Genomic DNA, 23688 nt, shown 5'->3' with positions numbered 1-23688 from the left:
CTCCGGTCTCCGCGGTGTAAAGCCGACTTAATGGGCAACTAAATGCAATGCGGAGGAGCATGCGTTCGATCGCCATTTCTGCGTAGTGCCGGACTAATTCCGCCTTTCCTCAATGGGTCTGATCATTATAGCAGGTTACGGAGGGTCTCGGCCTCTGTACGCAGTTCATCTTCACTCATCCCCTTTGTCGAAGCAGGCAGTTTCCAGGCCTGGCAGCTGTGGGTATTTTTAGGGTCCGCAGTCTTTGCGGATGTGAAAGCGGTCGGTCACCCCCACAATGCCAGCTCTTTATTGGGGAAAGACCTGACCTTTCTCATAGTAAAAAAAAAAATTAAAAAATTCCTGTAATTATCTCGGCTTAGTGAGGTTTAACTCATCAAAAAGTAAACGTGTTCCCACAGCTTTATAAGTGGCGTGGATTGTGACACCAGAGGGGTAGCCGGTCATAAAGCCGAATGACACCACATTCCCCAAAGAACGTTTCCGGGAAACCAGCCTTACAGCCCCCAGGAAACTATCTGTAACTGCTATATGTGGTAATACTGTCAGTATTGGTTACTATCAGTATATAGCCCCATCGTATTCTACATCGCTGAACAATGGGTAACGAGGACACAACATGTAGCGCTTAGAGAGAAGTCCCTTTAATGGGAAGGAATGGATAGGAAATAAAGCTCAGGTTTTACGCCAGCCTCGGTAGTTTTTATTTTAAATCAAACGTCCCCCCCCATCACGTTTATATACCATTTTTAATTTTATTTCCCCTCGGGTCAGCGTTACTTTGATTGCGACACATCAAGGCTTAGGTCTTGTTGGGTATATTCGGTTCTGTGTCGATCCGGGATGATATTGTGTCGTGAGAAGTGGCGTTATTAGTGATATATGAAGCAAGCGACTCGCCTGCTAAACGCCTCTCCGAAAGCATCAGCGTTCACAGGCTGCGTTACCCCATTCAGCCCTGGAGCTGATCGGAAGCTGCAGCGATACTCTTTATATAAAGGGAAGTGATACTGTTTAGCCCTCAAAAGAAAATATTTTAGTTACTCTGCTAGAGTTTGCAACATTTTACCCGACTTATCATTTGATTGCGGAACAGTAACCACGATCTGATCTGAGAAATAAATCCCTGGTCCTCCCCAGCATTATTACTCTCTTATCCCATTACCGTACCGTTCGATTGGTTAGATGAGGCGCTGGTAACTTGAGTTCCTGTAATTTCCCCCTCCGTTGCCCCTGATTCCCGGGGTTCGCTCGTGTACGCGTTCCTCCGGCTCTGAAAGCCATCTTTGTGGTTGGGTTCTATTATGTAAGAGTACAAGGCAGGAGCCGGTCTGCGATCCAGAGCTTCGGAGGGGGGGGGGGGTTGAAGATTTTCCACGCGAGGGTCGTACATAGACACACACAGGCCATTATAGATATATTATATATATTAAATATCATATATATATTACTCCCGGGTCTGGTTACAACACATACCTTGGTGTTTGTCAGAAAAGACGCTCTACTCTCTTCCCAGTTACCAGGCAACACTGCGGCCCTCGCAGCCTTTTGTCCTTCTCTATTACTCGGCTTCGCTTTCCTAGGAGAGAAATAACGGCGGCGGCGGCGTGAAGATGAAAGGTGCCAGCGAGATCCCCTGAAGTCCCCGTGTGCGGCGCGCCCTCCGTGCGCTGATGGTCTGTAGCAGCGGCGGGGTTTTAAAACCCGATCTCCCGGCCGTCGGGGAAATTCCGCCCGAGCTTCTGCGAGTAAAGAACGTAAATCGGAAACGCAATAAAGAAAAGCCCGTCCTTGTGTTTCGTGTAAACCGTCTGCTTCCCTCGCCCCGTACATTAAAGGAAATCTATGCCTCGCCTCGGAAAATATATAAAACGGCTGGGAAAATGCGGTACGAGGCGCAGGGTCTTCTGGCTGCGGGGCGTTTGTTCTTGGCGCGCTCCCCGGTATAACCCTGTAGTTTTACTGCTACTTTAGTCGTAGTCGGTAAAGCGGAGTGTTATTTTTCCAGCCCCGATACCCGGTTTCCGGCCCTGCAGCGGGCTTTGGAGCGGCTCTGTCCTCGATCCTGTACTGATGCGCGCGATTTGCCGTTTCCGCCGCACGCCATCTTGGACAGACTTCCATTGGATGAAGCGTCTGTAATGTGTATATATAAGATGAGATCGCAGGGCCTGTTCCATTCCTGGAGTCTATTTCCAGCCTGCTACAGAATCAAAACGGGGGCGAGAGCTGCGTTATTTAATCACGGTTTGGGGGACGTTTCTGCAGAATTTAGGAGCCGTAGTGATCCCTCCACAGAGGTCAATGTAAAAAATAAAGAAGTTTTGGGGTATATTTAGTGCATTGGCATGAATAGAGAAAAAAAGTGGGTGTCAGATTTCCCTGGCTATGGTTCCATGGCCTGTAAACCCAAGCTGCCATATTCCTAGACCAGGAGCAAGGAAGTTGTCACCGGCTCCTATTTTAATTGTTTTTGCGAATATATTAATTACCTCTATTTTACTCTTGGGGGTGTGTAATGGGTGCACATGGGTCTGTATCTAAAACCTATTTTAATGAATTTAGACGGTGATTAGCTAACGGGGTCTTAAGTTTGAACGCTTTGCTGTAGATTTAGTCTTGCCGTTGGCCATTGTCTTTATTACTTGATGAAGGTACTTGGGCCTTGCTGCTTCTTAAAGAGCGACTTTTTAACGTTTTCTGCTTTTCTCCTCTCTTCCCAGACTGTTGATGACGAAGCGATAGGGGCATAAATGAAGGCCAAGTAAGGAAGGCAAAACGATGCCCAAGGGTGGGTGTTCTAAAACACCACAGCCAGAAGAATTGTCTCTCAGTTACGACATGGTGGAGAAACAAACCGGGAAAAAGGTAAGTCGTCTGCTTCCCGATCACAAAATCCAAGAACTGAGCCGGTATTTTACTTTCCTATTCACGGTATTACATCTTGAGCGTGATCGGTCTGACATCCGTCGTTGGCTATTCTTTTTGTTTTTTAACGTGCATGCCGTACAATTGAAGTGGGTAGAACAAGAACTGGAATGTATGGATTGGCCAGTAGACATCCAGTGATATCGGGCTTCGCGTTGGCGATCTGTGGCCCGGATCTCTCCGTACGTCTGTTATATTCCCGGTCAGAGTCAAACATTTTATATACATACATACATACATACATACATACATGAAGGACCACCCTGTATCCAGGCCTAACCACTGGTGATATCTGTATCTGGAGAGGGGAAAAGGCCACCGCGTCGGCCCCGAGGTCACGCTTCGCACGGCTCCTCGGTGACCCGCGTATCCGCTTGCCGGTTCCCCGCAGCATCCTGTGGTCAGGATCTGGTTTAACGCAGCCCACGCGTTCACTTTTTAATACATTAAGGGGATAGGTTTACGCTGTGATTTATTTGAAACACTGAATTTCTTTGGTAACCTTTTTATTAGAATACCGTACATCTTGAGTGTAATTTTTTCACAATTTCTGGCCGATTGGGGCCCCAAACCCTCCCCCCCCCCCCCCCCCCGTAATGCGTGTTGGGGTATGGGCCGGCTGGAGCATTGTTAAAAGGGAGAGGCAGACTTCGCTCGGCTCAAACGACTACAGGCCTTGCCGGTACTTGTAAAATCACGTCCCTCCTTTCTTCTTCCAGCAGCTTTGTGGATGCCGGTTGCCGTGGAAGTGTTTTTTTTTATTGTCGCATTTATGTTCTGACCTGTCACCGCATGGCGACCGCACGCAAACATCGTTACTCTATACTGTGGCGTCTCCAGCCCAGTCTCGCACCGGGAGCCGCCACCAACAAATGCCTTTCATCCCCTGTTTGTATCAAAGGGGAGATTAACCAGTTAGTGCGTCACAAGCCGGAACGATTCAAAGGACAAGAACCGACCACTCCACGAGGCGTCTTGCGCATGTGGATAGGGGATTGCGGCTGCTTTAAGGCTTTGCTGTAAATTTGGGTTGCTGCCTATATTTCTAAGCATGGGGGGGGTAATGCTATACAGGAGATGGTTAAAAACCACCCGGCGAAAGCCTCATTCTTACCTGTTTGCACGGAATAATGGGCTAGATGATGTACTCGTCATTTGAAGATGGTCTTCATTGTTACGTAGTAATTGTAGTTGGAAAATGTGAGAAATGGAACGTTCAGCGGCGCGGAGCAGCATGACCCGGAGCCGACAGGCGGGTCGAGCATCTCGCAAACATCACAGCTAATGGCTGCAGGCAGACAAGTGGAGAGCTTTCTCCGTGAACGTGGCCTTTGAAGTAATAGTTTGCTGAAAGGTAGAACAGAACCCTTCTAACGCCACCCAAGTAATAGTACATTCGGTGGGGCTCGGTGGTCTTCGCTGGCTATGCGGTAGGAGAGCAGGACGGGCTACCGGTAGGGTGTCGAGCCCCGAGGGAGCGCAGAGTCCCTGGGATTTCACAATAAATGGGCGTTCTACGTATGGCTCGGTCATTTTGGCTTAATGGGGTTTGGCCCTCAAATGGTAAGACCATAAGTGCTTTAAATAAAAGTGATGTAGTGACCCTGTCTGGTTCCTTTTCTTGTTGGATAATTTTGTTGAGCCGCTGGGCTTGGACCCTTCCTACGGCGGCTATAACTGCAGTTAACGGCGGTGATTGGAGATGCTCTCAGACAGAAGACATTTTTAGGCTGCTGTGTGAATGGTTTTATCGGTTGGAATCTGTATGAGTTTTGCACCGGTGCTGACGGTGGTGGGATTGCTGGTTTTCCGCGCTTACGGTGATCTAGGACTCATCTAGGACTAGGAAAATCCGTCTCGCCACGCTATCTGCAGACCGGTTTCACTACTTAGGACTTTTTCTGTGACCGCGTTGTTCCTAAAGGCTAACAGTAGGGGGCATCAGGGTGTCGCGGGGCAATTTGTGCGATATTTGTGGAAATATTGTGCTTTGCGTTGTTTACCCGCGCCGCTGACCCTTGGCACTGCTTGTCTGACTGCAGCTCCGTTTGTGTCATAGTGCAGCCGTCCAAAGCGCTTTCTCTTCACAACCTCCTGTCTTCCGCAAACGCGAGCTTGGAGGGTGAGGTGAGGCCGGCGTCACACGATCGGGTAATGAGGCTGTGCCGCCTCCTCCTGGAAGTGAATCCACGCGCTGCCTACTGCAGTGTGTTACGCAACTCGTGGGCTCAGAAGCCATAACACAATACAGCAGGTGAAGGTCTGCAAGCTGCCGAGCTGCCGGGATATTTAACTGATCGTGCCCCGTGTCCCATACAAACCAATGGCTTGTTTTCCAACAGTAGGGTGACCTGTGTTAAATATGAATATATATAATCTTGTTTTTAATGCGTTACATAGGAAAGCTGGAACACTAGTAGGACTGCACGGACTGTGGTCTGTAACACCTGGGGCTCCCTATTGACTGCCATGTTTTCACAGCCAGGCACTCTGTATTTATAAGCAGTCTGTGAGGAGGTTTGAGTGAGGGTTCTGTGAGTGATACGTGATTAACATGCTCCGCTGTCTCCCGGCCTCTCGGCGAACGTTAGTCTGAGCCCCTATCCCTGCGATGAAAGAGCCTGCAGGGCATACAGTCCATTCAGGCTTTTCCAGCGATTTACTAGCCTTTTTAACACCCGGTGAAACCCGACTCTGTGTAACGCACATCGCCTCGCCCCACATCGCGCAGGCAGGGGCTGTACGGGATCTTACGCCGCTTCCCCAGCTCCACGATTCACACCACGGCTTTAAATGCAGACTTTAAATGTCCTGCGCCCCCGCAGCACCGGACACAGACCCCGTCCCAGCGGTAACGGCCGGTGTATGAGCCTCTTTAGAGGCAAAGCTTGTCCGTTGAATGATTGCCTGACGTGGGGTTCCCTTGAAGCTTTTCTAGCGTCTGTGAGCTCTGGCTGTGTCCGCTCCTCGGGCTCCTCAGGCTATGTAGACACGGCTGTTTAGTTAGCAAAGCTGCAGATAGCCTCCTGCTTATGTAGGTTGATCTAAGCGTTTCAATCTCTCTCTGGCTTATCTTTTGATCTATACATGTCGCGGACCTTTACTCTTCCAAGCGGGTTCTTTTCTTCTCCCTTGATTCCTGAGGCATGGCGTCCTTGCACCGTGCGTAATTGTCCGGCTCTTGTTTGGACATTGATCCTTGAAGCGCCGTTACCACCTCTTTCCCGTCTGTCAAAGCTCCTCGCTGCCCTCATGTTGTCTTAGTGCTGTCCTTTAACCTTTTTATTGAGTTTTGTTTTTCCCTAGAAGTTTTATTCCCCCTGCATTTGCTGATGTTTTACATTTTTCCTCAATCTTTTAGGATAAAGATAAAGTTTCCCTAACGAAGACTCCGAAATTGGATCGAAGTGATGGAGGGAAAGAGGTGAAGGAGAGAAATACGAAAAGAAAACTGCCTTTCTCAGTTGGAACAAATGGGGATCAAAAAGACTCCGACACAGGTAAAGACATGCTTTAGGGTCATATATGTGACGTGTGCGGGAGGGTGGTCTGTACGCACTAACCCGTGTTAGGGCTCTAAGACTGTAAAAACGGTGCTGGGTGATGAAGATGCTTCCCGTATTCCGAAGGCGTTTGCAGAGCCGGCAGCCGCCTGCTTTGTGAGAGCGTTGATATAATGTATATAATATATCTTATCTCCAGCTCTGTGCGGTTGCCCGGATAGCGCTGCCGGTTTGCGAGGCTCCGTTATCCTGCGCGATGGGATACGTTGTACAAGGACCTACCGTAAGGGCGTTAGAAAGCCGAGCCCCGGCCGCGTGTTGACCGCCATATTCTATCAAGTCGATTACAGCAGTTCCTATCTTTAGGAGAGCTTTCTAATTGAATCAGCCTAATGGATTTCTGCAGACCAGAGGCAGGCCGGCTGCTGCTGGGGGATGTGGTGTCTTCTGGCAGCTTATTGATTGCTTTTCCCATCCAGCTCTGGGCTTTTAACCAGACGCTTTAATCAGCGAGGTAGACGGCTTGAGTTAATGCTGTGCTGCTGGCCACCGGGAGATTGTGAGCTCTTGGGGTTCACTTGCCTGCACTTTGCACCGCAGTGCGTGACTTGGGTTATGATATGACATGGATGTGCTTTCCCAATGCTCCATGACGAGTAAAGAGCTGTTCTTAAGAAGTTTCATGCCTCAGAAATGTGTATTTTTATCTTATTTGCTTTATTTTCATGTCTTTATGAGCCAATACTTTTCTACAATAACCATAAACTGCTTAGTTTTAGTTGCGCATGCTGGCATCGTCCTGTATTGTACTGCGCCGCGGAATGTGATGGAGCTGGATAAGTCGCCATATAATAGCGCTCGGCATCCCTCCCGAGCCAGGCTTTGTTGGCTGGAGATTTGGGTAGCGGGTCTCGCGGTAAATGGGCTCCCCTTCCCGCGTCTGTCGATGTGCTGCAGAGGGTGCTGAACACTCGGCCAGATGTTGCGCTTCGTCGTCGCGATACTCTGCGTCTGTCGGGGAGATCTCCTGGCCGGAAACCGTCAACAGATGGCTGTCGAGCTCCTTGCGATACCCGCGGGAGGCTTTTGGGAGCGGCGTGATTGATATTCCGGGAGTTCGTCAGCAACAGAAACAAGCGGGGTCACCTTCAGTGAGAAATGCCCTCGTTTTGTGCGTCGGCCCGGATGCCGTCTTCAGCTCGCATTTCCGCAGCCGGCACCTCTTATCGGTGCCGTGGAATCTATACTTTGTACCGGTGGACATCGCTGCCCGCAAATAGATTGTTTGCTTTTTGCGTTACTCTCGCGTAGTTTGCACGTTGGCTCCCTCGCTCAGGAGTTCTGATAAGGTTCTGCGTTGGGACCGGTTTCTCTCGCAGCCCGATGTGGAGGCGAGCTGTGCGCAGCTGTTCCCGGGGCCGGGTTGGGAAGAGGTCACCGAGTTCCTGCTGGATCATCTTTCTGTGATGTTTCTCTCTTCCACCCACCCCAGGTCACCATGCTCGCTGTTGGGGAGGAATAAAAAGGTGAATAGCAATGCTGCTCAGTTGGTACTCGTGCAGTTTGCCACATGTTACAAATCCCAAAATTCTACCAAAAGGGCACCAAAACTAATCAGGATGATGCCGAGGGCCCCGCAGGGTGGAGCAGTTGCTATGGCAATGCCGGGTAAAAACCGCTTTCACATATGTTGTGAATTTATGGTCGGGTCTAAAGCGCTTATAGGGATTGCACCCCGATTGGCGTCTGATTGCCAGAATAGCCTGCAGGTGTTTTGCGTTCTCCTCCATGATGGCGCCAACACCTGTACCAGTAACGCTTCCCGAGAAGTTGGATGGAAGATAATTGTCCCGTGTAACCGAGTTCCCGGTATCGTCCGTGTTATTACACGGTTATGTATGTTAAAGGTACCGTTGCGTAATCCCAGTTTGGGAACATCAGGCAATTCGAGATAAAATGATTTATGACCCAAGGCCGCTGGAAGTGCTTGGACCGCGGGCTCCCCGCTGCGGCCGTATTACTGGATTTGCCGTAAGCCCGGTTGCTCTGCGTGCCGCGTTTCCGCCGTGATCCCGTGTGTGACACGGCTTGTGGTTAGAATGCCGTGCTCCACGCTAACTGGTGCTTGGTGGGCTTCTTTGCAGTTTATTAGGTCTTGGATTGCCCTTTATTACCCTCGTTTTTTTTGCTGCGCCGTTAATGCTAGACATTTACACTTTGAGCCTGCTGCTCCGAAAACCCGTTCTATCCATAAGCGTGTAGCTGTACCGCACACGCATTGTGCCGTGTTGTGTGTGATCGTACTCCCACGCGTACTGACTCAGACCTCGCATTATAAAGCAAACACCCTCTCCACTTTCATGCTGCGGGATCGGCTGCGGTTGCCGATCGGTTACCGTTCTTGCGCCTGTAAGTAGTATCGGGGGCTCTTGGTGGACAGTGGTCAGGCATCACACATGCCCTTTAATGTGCCCTTTAAGCTCTTGGTGGCTTCCCGGTATTATGAAATGTCTACACAGATACACGTCAGCAGTCTTTCTTACTTCATGGATGCTTCTTGTAGTGTTTGCAGGAACAAATATCTTATTCTTTTCCAACAGAAAAGCAGGGTCCGGAAAAGAAGAGAATCAAGAAAGAGCCGGCCAACCGCAAATCTGGCTTACTTTTTGGGATCGGCCTCCCTGGGATCCGGGCTGGTTACCCGCTGTCGGAGCGGCAGCAAGTGGCTTTGCTTATGCAGATGACGGCCGAAGAATCGGCCAACAGCCCAGGTGGGGAAAGTTACTTTCAAACGTTTGGCCGCCCATCTTCTAATAAACAAATCCAGTTTGTGAGTACGGTCCGGTCCCCCCCCCAAAAAAGTGACACGCAGTCATCTCGTTCAAATGTGTTCCTCAGGGCGGTACATAAACCGAAGCATGTTCAGAAACAAACGCTTATAAGGGTCCTTCTGGTCTAAACTTACTGACTGTATGTATACATGTGTTAAGTAGCTAACATTTGGTCCTACTTGTTAACGCACAATGTGTAACTGTTATAGGTTGGGTAATGCTGGAGCGCCCCCTTGTGGTCATACTTCTGGTATATACATAGATTGTGTAAACTGACCTGTTTTGGTCTTGTGTAGGGAAATGCCCATCCGTTGTTGACCCGGAAGATCTAAATAGTCCTGTATAACCGTCTCTTATCTGCTTTCTAGTTGACACCACACCAAAGCATCAGTCTCAGTCTGCAGTTGGTCAAAAGGGGACTCCCAACTCCGCGTCCAAAACCAAAGATAAAGTAAACAAGCGGAACGAACGGGGAGAAACCCGCCTTCACCGGGCTGCGATCAGGGGAGACGCGCGGCGAATAAAAGAGTTAATCAACGAGGGAGCCGATGTTAACGTGAAAGACTTTGCAGGTTTGTACCGCGTAAAGCGCGCCCCGTTTAATACGGCATTCGTCTCTTAACCCATAAGAAGAGGCGCAGGCGGAATAATAATAATAATAATAATAAACTGCACGTTAATGCATGGGCCATGCAATTTGTGCAGATTCTAGGTGGCTCAGGAGAAGAGTGCTATTAACACCATTTCTTTCAGCACGTTGCTTGTATCGTTGCACCCATTATGTCGCACTTCTAAGAAGAAATAAGTATCCGCGTTCCTAACCTAGTGCTTGCTTACTGGGTACAGGCTGGCTTTACTGGCTTTGTGTATTTGGAAACGTGTACACTGACCCAATTCCAGTTGTATTTTTATTTTTAAATGATTTTATTTTACTTGCAGGGTGGACGGCATTGCATGAAGCCTGTAACAGAGGTTACTACGATGTTGCAAAACAGCTCCTTGCCGCGGGTGCGGAAGTGAATACCAAGGGTTTGGATGATGACACGCCACTGCATGATGCGTCCAACAATGGCCATTTTAAAGTGTGTATGATATAGACATTATATATATTATATAGAGGGCTATAATAGTGTGTAAAGCTGAGGTTGCCGGAGCGCACGGTTTCTAATGGAAGGGTTTTTTTGTTTTCCAGGTTGTAAAGCTACTCTTACGATATGGAGGAAATCCTCATCAAAGTAACAGGAAGGGGGAGACCCCTCTAAAAGTGGCTAATTCGCCCACAATGGTGAATCTCCTCCTGGGAAAGGGGACGTACACGTCTAGCGAGGAAAGTTTAACAGGTGATTAGTAAACTTTTCTCTATTTGTTCCCTCCCAATTCTGGAAATTCACTTGCCGTAACTTTAGATTCCGTATATTTTTGCGGTAACCCTAACCGATTGCCCACAATTTCTTCCTGCAACATTGTACATCTTATCCAGGAATCGGTACTTTTTCCCTGCAGGGTTCTACAGTTTAACTTTTTTTTCCTTTGATTTGGGGGCTTTTTAATATAGCATTTTCACTAAAATACATCTCTAACTTATATTTTTAAAGAAAGCTCAGAAGAGGAGGACGCGCCATCCTTTGCACCTTCCAGCTCGGTGGACGGCAATAACACAGACTCCGAATTTGAAAAGGGCTCAAAACACAAAAGCAAGCATCAGGAACCTCCTAAGGCGACCACGCCGGTGAAAGATGAATATGAGTTTGATGAGGATGACGAGGAAGACCGCGTCCCACCCGTCGACGACAAACACTTGTTAAAAAAAGAGTTCCGAAAGGAGGCTAAGATGAACAGCTTTATTGCTGTCCCTAAAATGGAAGTGAAAACCTACGCTAAAAATTCGACTGCACCAAAGAAAGCTGCTCGCCGGATCCTGTCCGATACCTCCGACGAAGAGGACAATTCCGTCTCGGTCGGCGCTAGCGATAAACTCCGGCTGACTGCTCACCCGGTCCTGCCGAGCAATAAAACCAGAGAGCAGCCTGTAGCAAAACATAAAGAGAAAAGCAAGGTGAAAAAGAAGCGGAAGAAAGATACAAAAAATAAGGAAGTACGGTTTGGAAAGAAAAATGACATTTTCTGCACCTCGGAGTCGGAAAGTGAGAACTTTAATAGCGATGTAGAGAACGATAGACTTTCTTTAGAAAGCTCAAACTGTGTAAAGGACTCTGCCTTAGTGTTCAAAGAAATTTCCTTGGTCAGTTCGTTGTCGGCGTCGTCTGCCTCTTCTCAGGGGAGTCTGACGTACCTGAAACACAACGCCAACATCCCAGACCAGCACGCCAAGCACTGGCGGACGGACAATTGGAAAACCGTTTCTTCGCCGACCTGGTCGGATGTGAGCTCGTTGTCGGACTCCACGAGGACGCGGCTGACCAGCGAGTCCGACTATACTTCCGAGGGTTCCAGTTTGGAATCCGTCAAACAGATTAAGAAGAAGGCGGAACACAAAAAGAAAAGCAGCGCGCGCAACAGCATATACGAGAAGAACTCGTTCCACCTGCGAGTCGAAGGGGCCGTCCCGAAACTAGATAAAGAGGGCAAAGTGGTGAAAAAACACAAAACAAAACATAAACACAAAAGTAAAGACCGAGAGAAAGGGCAATGTCAGACCGGACAGGACGTTAAGGTTCTGAAGAGTTTTTCTTTTGACTATGACGACTCGAAGCAAAAATCTGACAAACCAATCATTCTGGAGGCCGATGTCCCCGATAGGTTAAAAGTATTAAAACATGAACAAGACCATCTCAGGAAAGACGACAAACTGTCCAAGATAAAACTAGAAGAAAAGGATTGGGCGTTCAGGGACGATTCAGGGAAGGCTTTCAAAGAGGAAAAATCATCAAAGAAGGCAAAAGATGGGAAAGATTCCATCAAGAACGTCAAGGAAGATAGAGAGAGGTCTGGCAAAACCGAGCGAGAAAAGACGGTAAAAGAAAAATCTCCCAAAGAAGAGAAACCCAAAACTCACAAGGAAGAGAAAAAGAAGAAAAACAAAGACAAAGCGTCAAAATCTGAAAAGAAAAGCGACATCAAAGAGGAGAAAATTTCAAAAAATGACAAGGAGAAAAGTTTTAAGGAGGAAAAGGAGAAAGCCAAAAAAGACAAACCGCACAAAGAAGAACCAGCCTATGAAGAGTTCAATAATAAAAGCAAGTTTCTGGACAACGAGGAGACAAAATACAGCGTCTCAGAGGATGGGCAAGATTTGTGGATGTCTGAAATGTCATCAGATGCTTCATTTGACTTCAAGGAAGATGATAGCTGGGATTCCCCTCTAGAGTACCGGGAGACCAAAGGCGATTCCATCGCCAAACTGATTGTGGAAACAGTCAAGGAGGAAACAAAGGAATCCAAAAGTAAAGATAAGAGGGACTGTGGAGAGAAACAAACTGATAAAGAAACTGTTATAAAGAAGAAAGATAAAGAACCTTCCGACAAGACCTCAGACAAAAAGAAAGATGGGGACAAGCACAAGGCCGCCCCGACATACACCACAGAAAAAGAAAAGAAACGGAAAGACTCCATGGATTGTGCAAAGAACCGCAAGGAAAAAGATAACAACACCGACTGTGCGAGAAGGGATTCTCTGGGGAGCAAAGAACGCAGAGACAGTAAAGTAAAGCTAGAGGAGCAGTACAAAGACGATCTGAACGACTGCGGCAGCGAACCTTTCTTTAAAGACAAAACGGAAGCCGAGTCTGTTCCTAAGAACAGTGAGACACGGGAAAGGCATCATTCCGGAAAAGAGAGAGACAAGAGAGAGAACTCTGAGAAAAAAGAAAAGCCCAAGGCGGAAAAACATCGGGATAAGTCAAAAGACTCTGAGAGAGAGAGACCGGAAAAAGCCTCATCTGAAAGAAACCAAAAAGAGAAGGAAGGAGACAAATATTCCAGAGAGAGAAAAGAATCCAAGGAAAAATACAAAGACTCCAAAGAGAGGAAAAGCTCTTCGGAACAGAAAACAGAGAAGAGAGAGAAAAATGTCGTCGCCGAGAGGGATTTTGTTGACAAGCGTGAAGAAAAGAAAGCAAGAGGGAAGAATTGGTATAACATCGCAGACATCTTCACAGACGAGAGTGAAGATGAGGAAGAGCCTTACTCGTCCGGCTTTAAAATGACAGAAGCGTATGGGAACGAATTGCACCGAATGGACAGTTACGAGAGAGACCCGGTAGCCCCCGAAAAAGAGGCTTCCCAATCAGAGAAACACCGGAAATATTCAAGCGACAAGCAACACTCAGGCGATAAAGCTAAAGACCGGGAATCTAAAGAAAGGAAGAAAGAAAAGGGACAGTCTGATCCGGCCAAGGAAAAGAAAGACAAGAGCACGGCTGACAAACACAAAGAAAGGAAGGATAAAGATTCCGGAGAGAAGTACCGCAAAGACAGGGTGTCCGTGGACTCCAATCAGGACAGAAAAAGTAAGCAAAAGGGTCTGTCTGAGAAGGGAGAGAGAAAACATCTTGGTGAAGAAAAGGTAAAGAATAAACACAAAGATAAGTCTGAAAAGGATCATTCCAAAGATCGAAAGTCTTCAAAGGGTGAAGCGGAAAAGAGCCTTCTAGAGAAACTGGAAGAGGAAGCCCTCAATGACTATAAAGACGACTCAAACGATAAAATTAGTGAAATCTCCTCAGACAGTTTCACTGACAGAGGGCAAGATCCAACGCCCGGGAGCCTCTTTGATACTTCTGCTCTGACAAATGCCGAGGTTATCGAGGAGAAGTTTAAAGACTCTGTACCGGTACCATGCCTGGCTGAGAAACTCAAGGACAAGGAACGCAATAGGCATTCTTCCTCGTCCTCTTCCAAGAAAAGCCACGAGAAAGACAAGGTACGAAAGGAGAAATCCGAGAAGAAGGCTGAAAAACTGGACGACCTGAAAGATTCCTATAGCAGAAGAGAATCTCTGCAGTACGAAAAGGACGCTCCGACGCAGGACAGCGATACGTTCATGACCTTCACGGTGAAAACGGAGACCGTTGAAGAGGTGGACCGAAGTATGGACTATGTCTTTACCTCTGAGAAAGATAAACATGAACCTGAGCGAGAGGCTTCCAAGAAGTCTGACAGGGACAAGACTTACAGCAGTAACACCGCTGTTCCAAAAGACAAGAAGAAGAAAGACAAGCACCGGGACAAAAGCAAGGATGAAAAACACCGGGACAAGCAGTTGGAAGCTTTCTTTAAGCATCATAGGGATGAACAAAAAACACTTAACAGAGATAAGGAGTCTCTTCAGGCTGTTCTAAAAGACAGGTCAAAAGAGGAGCAGGGGAAATTTGGAGAAAACAAAGTAAAAGAGCGAACGAAGGATAACCTGGACAAGGAGAAGACCGACAACGCCACAAAAATCAGCAACGGCAATGAAAGAACATTGCTGGTTAAGGAGACCGTCAAGAAAGACAGCAGGCCGAGGGAGAAGCTGCTCGTTGATGGAGACCTTATGATGACTAGTTTCGAAAGAATGCTGAGCCAGAAAGATCTCGAAATAGAAGAGAGACACAAGCGTCACAAGGAAAGGATGAAACAAATGGAGAAAATGAGGCACCGATCTGGCGACCCCAAGTTAAAGGAGAAGATGAAAGCGTCCGACGACTTGCGCAAACGTAGTCTGGACCTGTCAAACAAAAAGCCGGCGATCGCGGATTCTTGCCAGAAGGAAAAGAAATGTAAGGAGTGGGCCCCTTTGAATACTAGCGCTTCTGAAAATAAAACTCAAACGGTTACAGCAAATGAGTGGCTAAACGGACCCCAAATAAAAGAGGTACTCCCGGCCTCTCCAAGACCTGACCAAAATAGGCCAACCGGAGTCCCCACCCCAACATCTGTTATCTCCTGCCCAAGCTACGAGGAGGTCATGCAGACCCCAAGAACACCTTCCTGCAGCACAGAGGACTACCCCGACCTCATGTTTGACTGTTCAGATACCCAGCACTCGTTGCCGGTGTCGGCCATGTCTACGAACGCATGTTCTCCTACGTTCTTTGACAGGTATTCCAATGCTTCTGGTGGAATGCCTGAGCATCCAAGCCAGACGCCAACCAGATTGGGATCTTCCGCCCTCCGGAGTCGATCTGTTTCTGTTGATGTGAGAAGGGCTCCTGAGGAGGAGTTCCCTGACGGGGAAGCAAAGTTCTTCAGACAGCAGAGTGTTCCTACTTCAAATTTCAGCTCGCCTGTCCAGCTTCTCATAGATGACAAAATTCAAATACCTCTGGTTCCTGACGAGAAATTCTCTTGTTTGTCTCCGGTTTGTTACTCCCCGGATTACCGACCCCCGTCTCCAAAAGCGGAGGATAACTGCGCATCTGCGGACATTTCGAGCATTGCACGTTCCCCCGAACATGTCTGCTCGGCTGTGCCGGCAAAGCCTTCTCCGTCGGAACGGGAAGATTTGCTGGAACCTTCGGAAAGCGAAGTTCCTCCTGAAATTGACCCACCTTGTGATTCCGCAGAAGCTCAGCAAGCCACAGAATCTATTCTCCCCCAAGAGCAAAGCTTTTCACCACCAGGGTCTTTTATGCAACAGGATCCCCCCGGCTATTTGCAACCAGAGAACAACTTTATGCCAAATGAAAATAGCTTCCCGTCGGAAGCTGATTTCATTCCTCAGGACTCTTATATTCCCCAAGAGCCCAGTTACATGCCTCCTCAAACAGACTTTCTGCCCCAAGAGCCAGAGTTTATGCCGTCGGAGCCCGCTTTCTTACCTCCAGACCCAAACTATGTTTTGCACTCTGAACCTGGCTTTTCACACGCAGAGGCTGCGTATTTGCCAAGGGAGCCTGGGTTTCAGGCCTCGCATACGGAATCCGCATTCCTGCCTCCGGAACCCGCTTTTATCCCACCTCCGGCAGAGCCGAGTTTTCTCCCACCAGAAGAAGAAGAAAACACCTTTGGTTCTACTATTTCTGAGCAGAATCTAGAATGGCAGAGTCCTCCGGCCAGGAACTCTGAATCGGTTATAACGCCTACTCTAATCGGCAATGTTCCAGAACACCCAGGTGGCTGGTCGGTTGGGTCAGACATCCTGAAATCGCCACAAAAATTCCCCGACTCGCCTAGGCATTTTTGTTCATCGGACAATGTTATTTCTTCAGTCTCTTTTATACCCTCAGAGTCGCCTTATCCAGCTTCTCCCATGTCCTATTCCTTGTCTGAACCAGCTCCCGAGGAATTGAAAGAGGAGGAAGAGGAGGAGGAGGAGGAGGAAGAAGAAACTGAAGAGAATATGCCTCAGCCTGACGAGCAAGGTCCGTACATGTCTCCTACCCCGCTGGCATCTTTTTTCAGTAGCTGTAAACCTCTACCAGTGGAACATCAAGCTTTGCCACCTGAACCTTGTGCAATAGATGCTGAGCCCATAGCAGATCCATTGGGGTCTGTAAAAAATAACTATATAGAACCCAGTGTCCTCCACCCACCGACTGAAGAACATGAGCCGTGGTCCGACCCATTCTCTACAGCAGTGGATGATTTAGACCTCGGACCCTTTTCTTTGCCAGACCTTCCTCTTAAGGAGGAAGCAGATGGCGACGTTGGAGATCAGCAAAATCTAATGGCGGAAGCATGTCTTCCCTCTGTTCCCGACAACGGTGTGGAGCGGTGCGAGGATATTCCTGACGAAAACGATAAACCGGAACCGACAAGTCCTAAAGAACCGGACCGCTCGGAAGAGGCGAGACAGGAACCACAAGTTCTAGAGCCTACGGAGTACCGCGCTGAAACTGTTCCGGACAGTGAGGCTATATTGAAAAATATTTCAAAGACAGAACTTGAAGATGAAGCTGCAAGCATTCAGCCGCTATTTCCAAAGCCTGCTTCTCCGGAACCTGACGGAACAGAAGAAGCCGAGGCTGGCCTTACTACCGCTAGTAGGACTACTCCTACTCCCATTACTACAACAGAGACAACATCTCCAGGATCCGTATCAGAACCTGAAACTTCAGATGTAAAGGTGACCCCAGAGAGCGCTTCGTTAGAAAATGTTGATGGTCATTCCACCGTGCAAGCAGAGAATGCGTCAGTCAACCTTACAACAGATGCCCCGGAGCAAACGCCAAAAGTAACGGTTGATGTTCCAAAACCACCAAAAGTTGAGGAGATACCCCTCCGAATGACGCGCAACCGGGCCCAAATGCTCGCAAATCAAAACAAGCAAAATCCGTCTCTGGCCGAGAAGGAGCCACCCGCTGTTACCACGCCGTCAACCCGTGGAAAGGGTAAAGTCACCGAGGATGAAGATTCTCAAACCCAACATCCGCGCAAGAGAAAGCTGCAGAAACCCAATCAACTCCAACAGCAGATAATCAGCAACTCCAATCAGCAGACGCGGGAAATGATCCAGCAGACTCTGGCGGCTATAGTCGACGCCATAAAGCTGGACGACATCGAGCCGTATCACAGCGATCGCTCAAACCCGTATTTCGAGTATTTGCAGATCAGGAAAAAGATAGAAGAAAAGCGAAAGATTCTGTGTTACATCACGCCCCAAGCCCCTCAGTGTTACGCCGAGTACGTCACCTACACCGGCTCGTATCTGCTGGATGGGAAACCCCTCAGCAAACTTCACATTCCAGTGGTGAGTGCTCGTTATCGCCTCAAACTCGTTAACAGGACTGTCTGTCACCTTTTATATGCGCAAACTATGCGGTCTGGCCTATTAACCATCAATTTACCCAAATAAACCTTAACCTCCCGTACAGCCGTTGGGCAGTCTAATTGTTTTACCTTTCACTAGCTTTTTCTTCTTGTCTCTTGTGCCCAGCCTCTACTTTAGATACCCCCTTCCTGATCTCCAGCTATGGATGACATGGTCCTCATGGCTATCTTCAGTAAGTCATCCCCAGGCAGAGGTGGACATACTGTCCAGCACATGAGAACTAGTCACTGGTTTAACACGCTAAAACACGCTCGCCATGAGTCTGGGACGAGCGCTGCCGTCATGTGCAGGACCTTGTGTAAAAGACGACGCGTGTCTAGTGTATGTATGAGATACAGACCGCCGTCATAGCATAACTTTGGGGGAAATTACTGCGTCTTATTTTATATGAAAAGATGGTCATCGGTCTCTATGCGCATCAGAACCCCGCTGTAACTTGGTATATCTTTCCACGTTAACAGGAAAGTTATGTTTAGTCCAATAAAAAGGATATATTTTGTAGCTTACAGAGTTGTCTTTTTTGCAATTTTACGGTTTATAAATACGTTTGGTGTTTTTTTTTCTTTTTCTTAGATTGCACCACCTCCATCGTTGTCCGAGCCGCTGAAGGAGCTCTTCCGGCAGCAGGAAGCCGTAAGGGGAAAGCTTCGCCTGCAGCACAGCATTGAGCGGGTCGGTGCCCTTATCTTGGGATCTACTCGTTTACCCCATTAAACTGCGTTGTACGCTAACTTTACAGAATGCGCTAAACATACAGACGCCGTCATTATAAAATGAATAGTTTTTACCCGCGTAGGACATTGATGAGCACAATAACTTGTCGGCGTGTGCCTTTTATTTACCGCCGTTGTGTTGTATTTCGCAGGAGAAGCTCATAGTGTCGTGCGAGCAGGAAAATCTACGTGTTCACTGCAGAGCCGCCAGAACCATCGCTAATCAGGCCGTGCCTTTCAGCGCCTGCACAATGCTGCTGGACTCGGAGGTCTACAACATGCCTCTGGAAAATCAGGTCAGCAAATGCATGACAAACGCCGGCTTCGGGTCCTCTGAATGCCCGAGAACCCCCGAGACAATTGATTACGCCGTGTGTTAGGTTGGCATTCCTACAAGCGGCAGCGTCGTTACTACATCGCATGTCCTGGGAAAGAAGTACATGTTAGTTGATCCACCGTTGCTCACCAAAGGGCATCCCATTGGATCTCGCAGAGCCAAAAATACTCATGAGATGTTGTCCTGAGCCGGTTTGTGATGAGTTTTCTGCGTTGTTATTAACGCGGCATACAGCCTTGGAGGAATTAATAGCTGCTATCTCTCATCAGACTGCCAGCGTTCCTAAAGTCTGAACGCTGCATTGATAGTCCTGAGAAATCTCTCACCTTTTTTTTTTGTTTGTTTGTTTCACAGGGAGACGAGAATAAATCCGTCAGAGATCGGTTCAATGCTCGGCAGTTCCTATCGTGGCTGCAAGATGTGGATGACAAATACGACCGAATGAAGGTTAGTTCCAAAATACCCTTTTCTGTTCGTCTCAAGCCTTGTTGGGGAAAATGATCGGTTTGGGATGAACCGGCTGAGTTTCAGGATTCCTCTGTATCTTTGTTTATTAAGGTGATGTGAGGAGCCAGTTTTTCCTCCCCTGGGTGGGTAGTGCGGCTCGTATTTATTTAACAACGCTCTTTGTTCAGCACAGAGCCCCCAGCTCGCCATGAAACATATGAGGTCAGAACGACCTCGTGCAAAGCAGTGGGCTCTGTCTGTACTTCAAAAGCATTACAAAAAGGCTAAATATAAGGCCTGGTAGGGAAGCGGGGAGGAAAAACATTGAGCTTTGGGTTCTGTTACTGTTAGCAATAGTAAGGTTTACAAGCAGGTTTTAGTTATGCTGTCCTAGTTTCTCGATATGTCGCTTATATAGTTGAAAATGTGATTAGGGCTCGGTAACACGCTCAGGACCAGATAGTTATGTTCTTGAAACCTACGGTTGGTGAAACCCATCCGTCTTTGTAAATGGTGACCGGCTGTTCTCTAGAGCTGATCCGCTCCTTCGATTAGTAGTCTCTACACTGATCATCCTACAAGTAGTAGCTTGAGGCAGCCCTAATGATTGTACGGTTTGTGACGATTGCAGGGTGTGTTGCTACAAGCCATTTATTTGGGCTGGTTTTCTGCCTTTAGAGCCGTGTAACACTCTGTTTTCTCGCAGACGTGCGTCTTAATGCGGCAGCAGCATGAAGCGGCAGCCTTGAACGCGGTGCAACGGATGGAGTGGCAGCTAAAGATGCAGGAGTTGGATCCAAGCAGCCATAAGTCCCTGTGTGTGAACGAGGTGCCCTCTTTCTACGTGCCGATGGTGGACGTGAACGATGACTTTGTGCTCTTGCCGGCGTGATGAGGCCGACGCCTGGGCCTGGATTTCTGCTTTTCCCGTCTTGCCGCTGGCGAGGGCCGGCCCCGCTTGGCCGAGAAGAGCTCCGTCTTCACCCGCATCTTAATCGCTTGCTGATGAATCCGCTGCTTAAGAGGAGGAAGCATTTTGATTTCACGAGAATGGTAACCATACGGAATTGCACTTTCTTCATAGCTACATCCACAAACCCCTCCCGCGAACGGGCCCGGAAACGCCGCCACCGCGGGCAGGGAGAGCACGCACAGATAGCTACGCACAGAGGGAGAAAAAAAAAAAACACGGGATCAATGACATGCAACACGCGTGTGTGTGTATAGGTGTATACATGTAACTGCACCGGAAGCGGGCGCCAGTCCTCTGGACGCTTGCAGAAGACAATGCAGAGAATAATTTTTATTTTGGGGGCTGGGGTGGTATATTTCCTCATTTTATTTTTTTATTTTTTTTCCTCGTCATGGTTTTCTGCCGCCGATACAGTGATCTGTGACCTAAGAACTTCTCCCATTAGACTTTATTTTATTTATTTTTTAATTTTTCCAGTCTCGTTCAAAGTCCAGCGCGGGATATAATTGCCTTTAGACGCTGACCACCTCAGGGGTCAGTCTTTTTAAATCACGAGGCCTCACAGATTTCGGCAAATCATCAGTATCTGGTCTTTTTTATTTTTATTTTTTTGTTTTTAGTTTTTTTTTTTGTTTTGTTTTATTTTTTTTTCTCCCCCTTCACAGTCGCACATTCTGCATGTGGTTCGTGTTCCGGATTCTCCTTCATCCTTCAGTCCAGGGAAGCAGAACAACCACACTTTACTATCTCCGGTTCATTTTCTCCCTTTTTAATCTTGGGCATTTTCTTTCTCTTTTCGGAGAACATAACTTGAAACACTACAGAGCCAATACTCATGTAAAAAAGAAAAAAAGAAAGACAAAAAAAAAAAGAAATCTGGTAAATGATGTACAGTTTTTTTATACACATTACCCAATGTACTTTTGCTGCCTTCTAGATAAATTATTTTGCAAACACATTACTGCACAGTTGTAAATAACTTATGTACTGTAACATCACTTTCAGTTTTGTGTAAAGAAATAAATAAATAAATAAATAAAAAAAAATCCACCTTTGTAATATATAGTTCACCGTAGGCAGCACTTTCCCTCGCACCGAGAGTCTGGGGATCGGACGCCAGGCGGCCCGACGCAGAGGCGCTGCTCGGTGTTTTGTTAGATTGTTTCCTTTGGGTGTCTGTGTTTCTGTCCGTATATAAAACCTGCTGGCGTTCATAAGGATAACCATTTCTCTTCTGGAATGGTGGTCCAAGAAACGTTACAGGGACCCTTCATAAATGGGGTGGGGGGTCAGTGTTTTATATCGGTTCTCCAAGTCCATGTTAATGAATAGAGTTCCTCCCTCCCCGGTTTTATATGTTCCCCATGAAAGAGGATATAACTTGTGTGACTATATAATATATACATATATGTATCTCTCTCTATATATATATATATATATATATATTCCGCACAAGCAGGTGAGAAGCCTAATTTTTCTTCTTGTAATGTCAGGGCCCATGGGTCATTGGGTGGTCCAGGAATGCAGTTCAGTTGCTTCCCTAGAACCCCCCCAAATGTTGCGCAAGAGTTCCAAATCTTTGGGCAAGGAAAGCCCCCCCCCGACTCTGTAACTTGATCTATACATTGTGCTCCAGCATTTACCGTCTCTCAATAAACCTCACGACCGTTGGTCTGATTTTAGCTCAGGTTCTTGATTTCGGCCTCTCTGCGAATCCGCTCCCGCTGTGTGGATCAGAGGTGTTGGGTAATTATTGTGATCTCTATTCGACTCCAGACGCTCTCACCGCTCTCTAAAAACCTTAGACGGTCTCCGTTTACGTTCACGAGTTTATTTTTTGGCTACGAAATCTATCATTTACACTAAAGCAATGGGAAATAACCGCCCCTCGCTAAAATCTAATCTAGTAATTAAAATAGTTTTTCGCAGACCCCAGGTATAGCTGGCCAAATGTCGCACGTTCCGGTTTTAACCCCTTATGTTTCCCATCTCTATTACTGACAGTGTTACCGGGGATGTTCCCTGTATTCTGCCGCTCCGCGTATCCAAAAATATAACTTTTTGATACTTAGACCTGACACGTCTCCAAAGTTTTTAAGCCCTCCATGATTGGGCGTCAAAGCCCCAAGCTGACAGCGGATGTCACGGCTTTAATGGTTTTTCTTACACTAGTTGTACTTTTTTTGTTTTTAAAACAATTGTTTCAACGTTTAACAAACGTCCGCTTATTTTTGCGTAAATATTTTAACAATCTGGTGGCAGCGCAAGTAGCCGTGCGTTGTACTTCAGCGCATCGCCCGCTTTCCTCGGGTGCCAACAGGGTTAATACCGGACGAAAGTTACCCCAAAAACTGCCCTTTTGTGTTAGGAGGCGGTAACCGATTACACAGACTTACCCCGACAATAAAAAAAAAAAAAAAAATACCTATTTATTCATATTTTTTCCACCTGTGTTATATAGACACATGTCTCGGCAGATTGTATATTTCCCTCCTGTAATGCTTATAAGAGACATTGTATATATGTGTATATATAGCGCAGCGTCTCTGTACAGCGTGGGGAGTGATGACGGCAGCCAGGTTGCGTTCTTGGTAATAATGTATTTTTTTTCCTCTGGTATAATTTCCGCGTTAGTCTGTGTACATATTGTCCGGCAGTGCTGGTGCTGCCTCGCCGCTGCCTTTACGGCTCAATCGTTCAGCTGTGTACAACGACCTGCGGAATCCGACACAATTTAAATGAATACAAAAATGTTATTTTCTACGATTGCATGTACAGAGAGAAGCCCAGAAATGCTGTTGTCCCTCAGAGATAATGTTCGTAAATAAATGAAAAGATAAAAAAAAAAAAGTGGCTGTTTTTGTGTTGTGATTGGGGGTGTAATAATGTGTCCATTTGTAAGTGATGGATGGTTGGGAGTGACACCCCTCTGCTGGGTGGTTGGATGGCCCCGTTTGGCACATTCTCCTCTCTGGCCAGTCCACTCATCGGGGAAAAAAACTAGGGGGGGGGGGGGGGGGTAGAGCGTTAGCTGTTGTTGGGTTTTTGTTTTTTTTGTTTTATTACAAAAAATTGTCCAAAAAAATTCTCTTGCTGTTACTGAAATGTTTGTTTCTCCAGCTCCAGCCTTCGGGGTAAGAATGTATTTGGTAAAATGTCGTTAAACTGGTTCAACCGCAAACCTCTGGTGTGTAAAGTGTGTTTAGAATGCAGCAGGGTCTCTCTGCGCTCCGATCCTCCGAC

The 23688-nt window shown here is 47.4% G+C and overlaps 1 protein-coding gene across 2 annotated transcripts; it reads left to right on the top strand.

The window, feature by feature from the left end:
• The first annotated feature begins 2781 nt into the window (after window positions 1–2781).
• On the top strand, window positions 2782–20364 carry LOC149299152 (ankyrin repeat domain-containing protein 11-like). 2 transcript variants are annotated; one of them, XM_089486385.1, is made up of 12 exons: window positions 2782–2868; window positions 6290–6428; window positions 9032–9202; window positions 9631–9834; window positions 10202–10344; window positions 10455–10602; window positions 10858–15801; window positions 16168–17894; window positions 18549–18647; window positions 18841–18984; window positions 19380–19472; window positions 20179–20364. In XM_089486385.1, exons 1-12 carry the CDS (start codon window positions 2782–2784, stop codon window positions 20362–20364), a joined length of 8085 nt encoding a protein of 2694 aa, XP_089342511.1. The 2 variants fall into 2 exon arrangements, with proteins under 2 accessions (XP_089342511.1, XP_089342510.1); XM_089486384.1 differs by having other exon boundaries at window positions 10858–15826; window positions 16178–17894.
• The last annotated feature ends 3324 nt before the right edge of the window (window positions 20365–23688 follow it).

Source organism: Sceloporus occidentalis, unplaced genomic scaffold (genome assembly GCF_023333645.1).
Source record: "Sceloporus occidentalis isolate IW3139 unplaced genomic scaffold, rSceOcc1.0.p SCAF_29, whole genome shotgun sequence".
Classification (NCBI taxonomy): domain Eukaryota; kingdom Metazoa; phylum Chordata; class Lepidosauria; order Squamata; family Phrynosomatidae; genus Sceloporus; species Sceloporus occidentalis.
The sequence above is the reverse complement of the archived record's forward strand: the minus strand, read 5'-3'. Positions and strand labels throughout refer to the sequence as shown.

Excerpts from the sequence above, each read along its gene's own strand:
- LOC149299152 (XM_089486384.1), top strand. The coding sequence starts at position 2,782 with ATGCCCAAGGGTGGGTGTTCTAAAACACCACAGCCAGAAGAATTGTCT. Across the intron at positions 2,869-6,289 it reads AGAAACAAACCGGGAAAAAG|GATAAAGATAAAGTTTCCCT; the intron begins GTAAGTCGTCTG and ends TCAATCTTTTAG. Across the intron at positions 19,473-20,178 it reads ACAAATACGACCGAATGAAG|ACGTGCGTCTTAATGCGGCA; the intron begins GTTAGTTCCAAA and ends GTTTTCTCGCAG.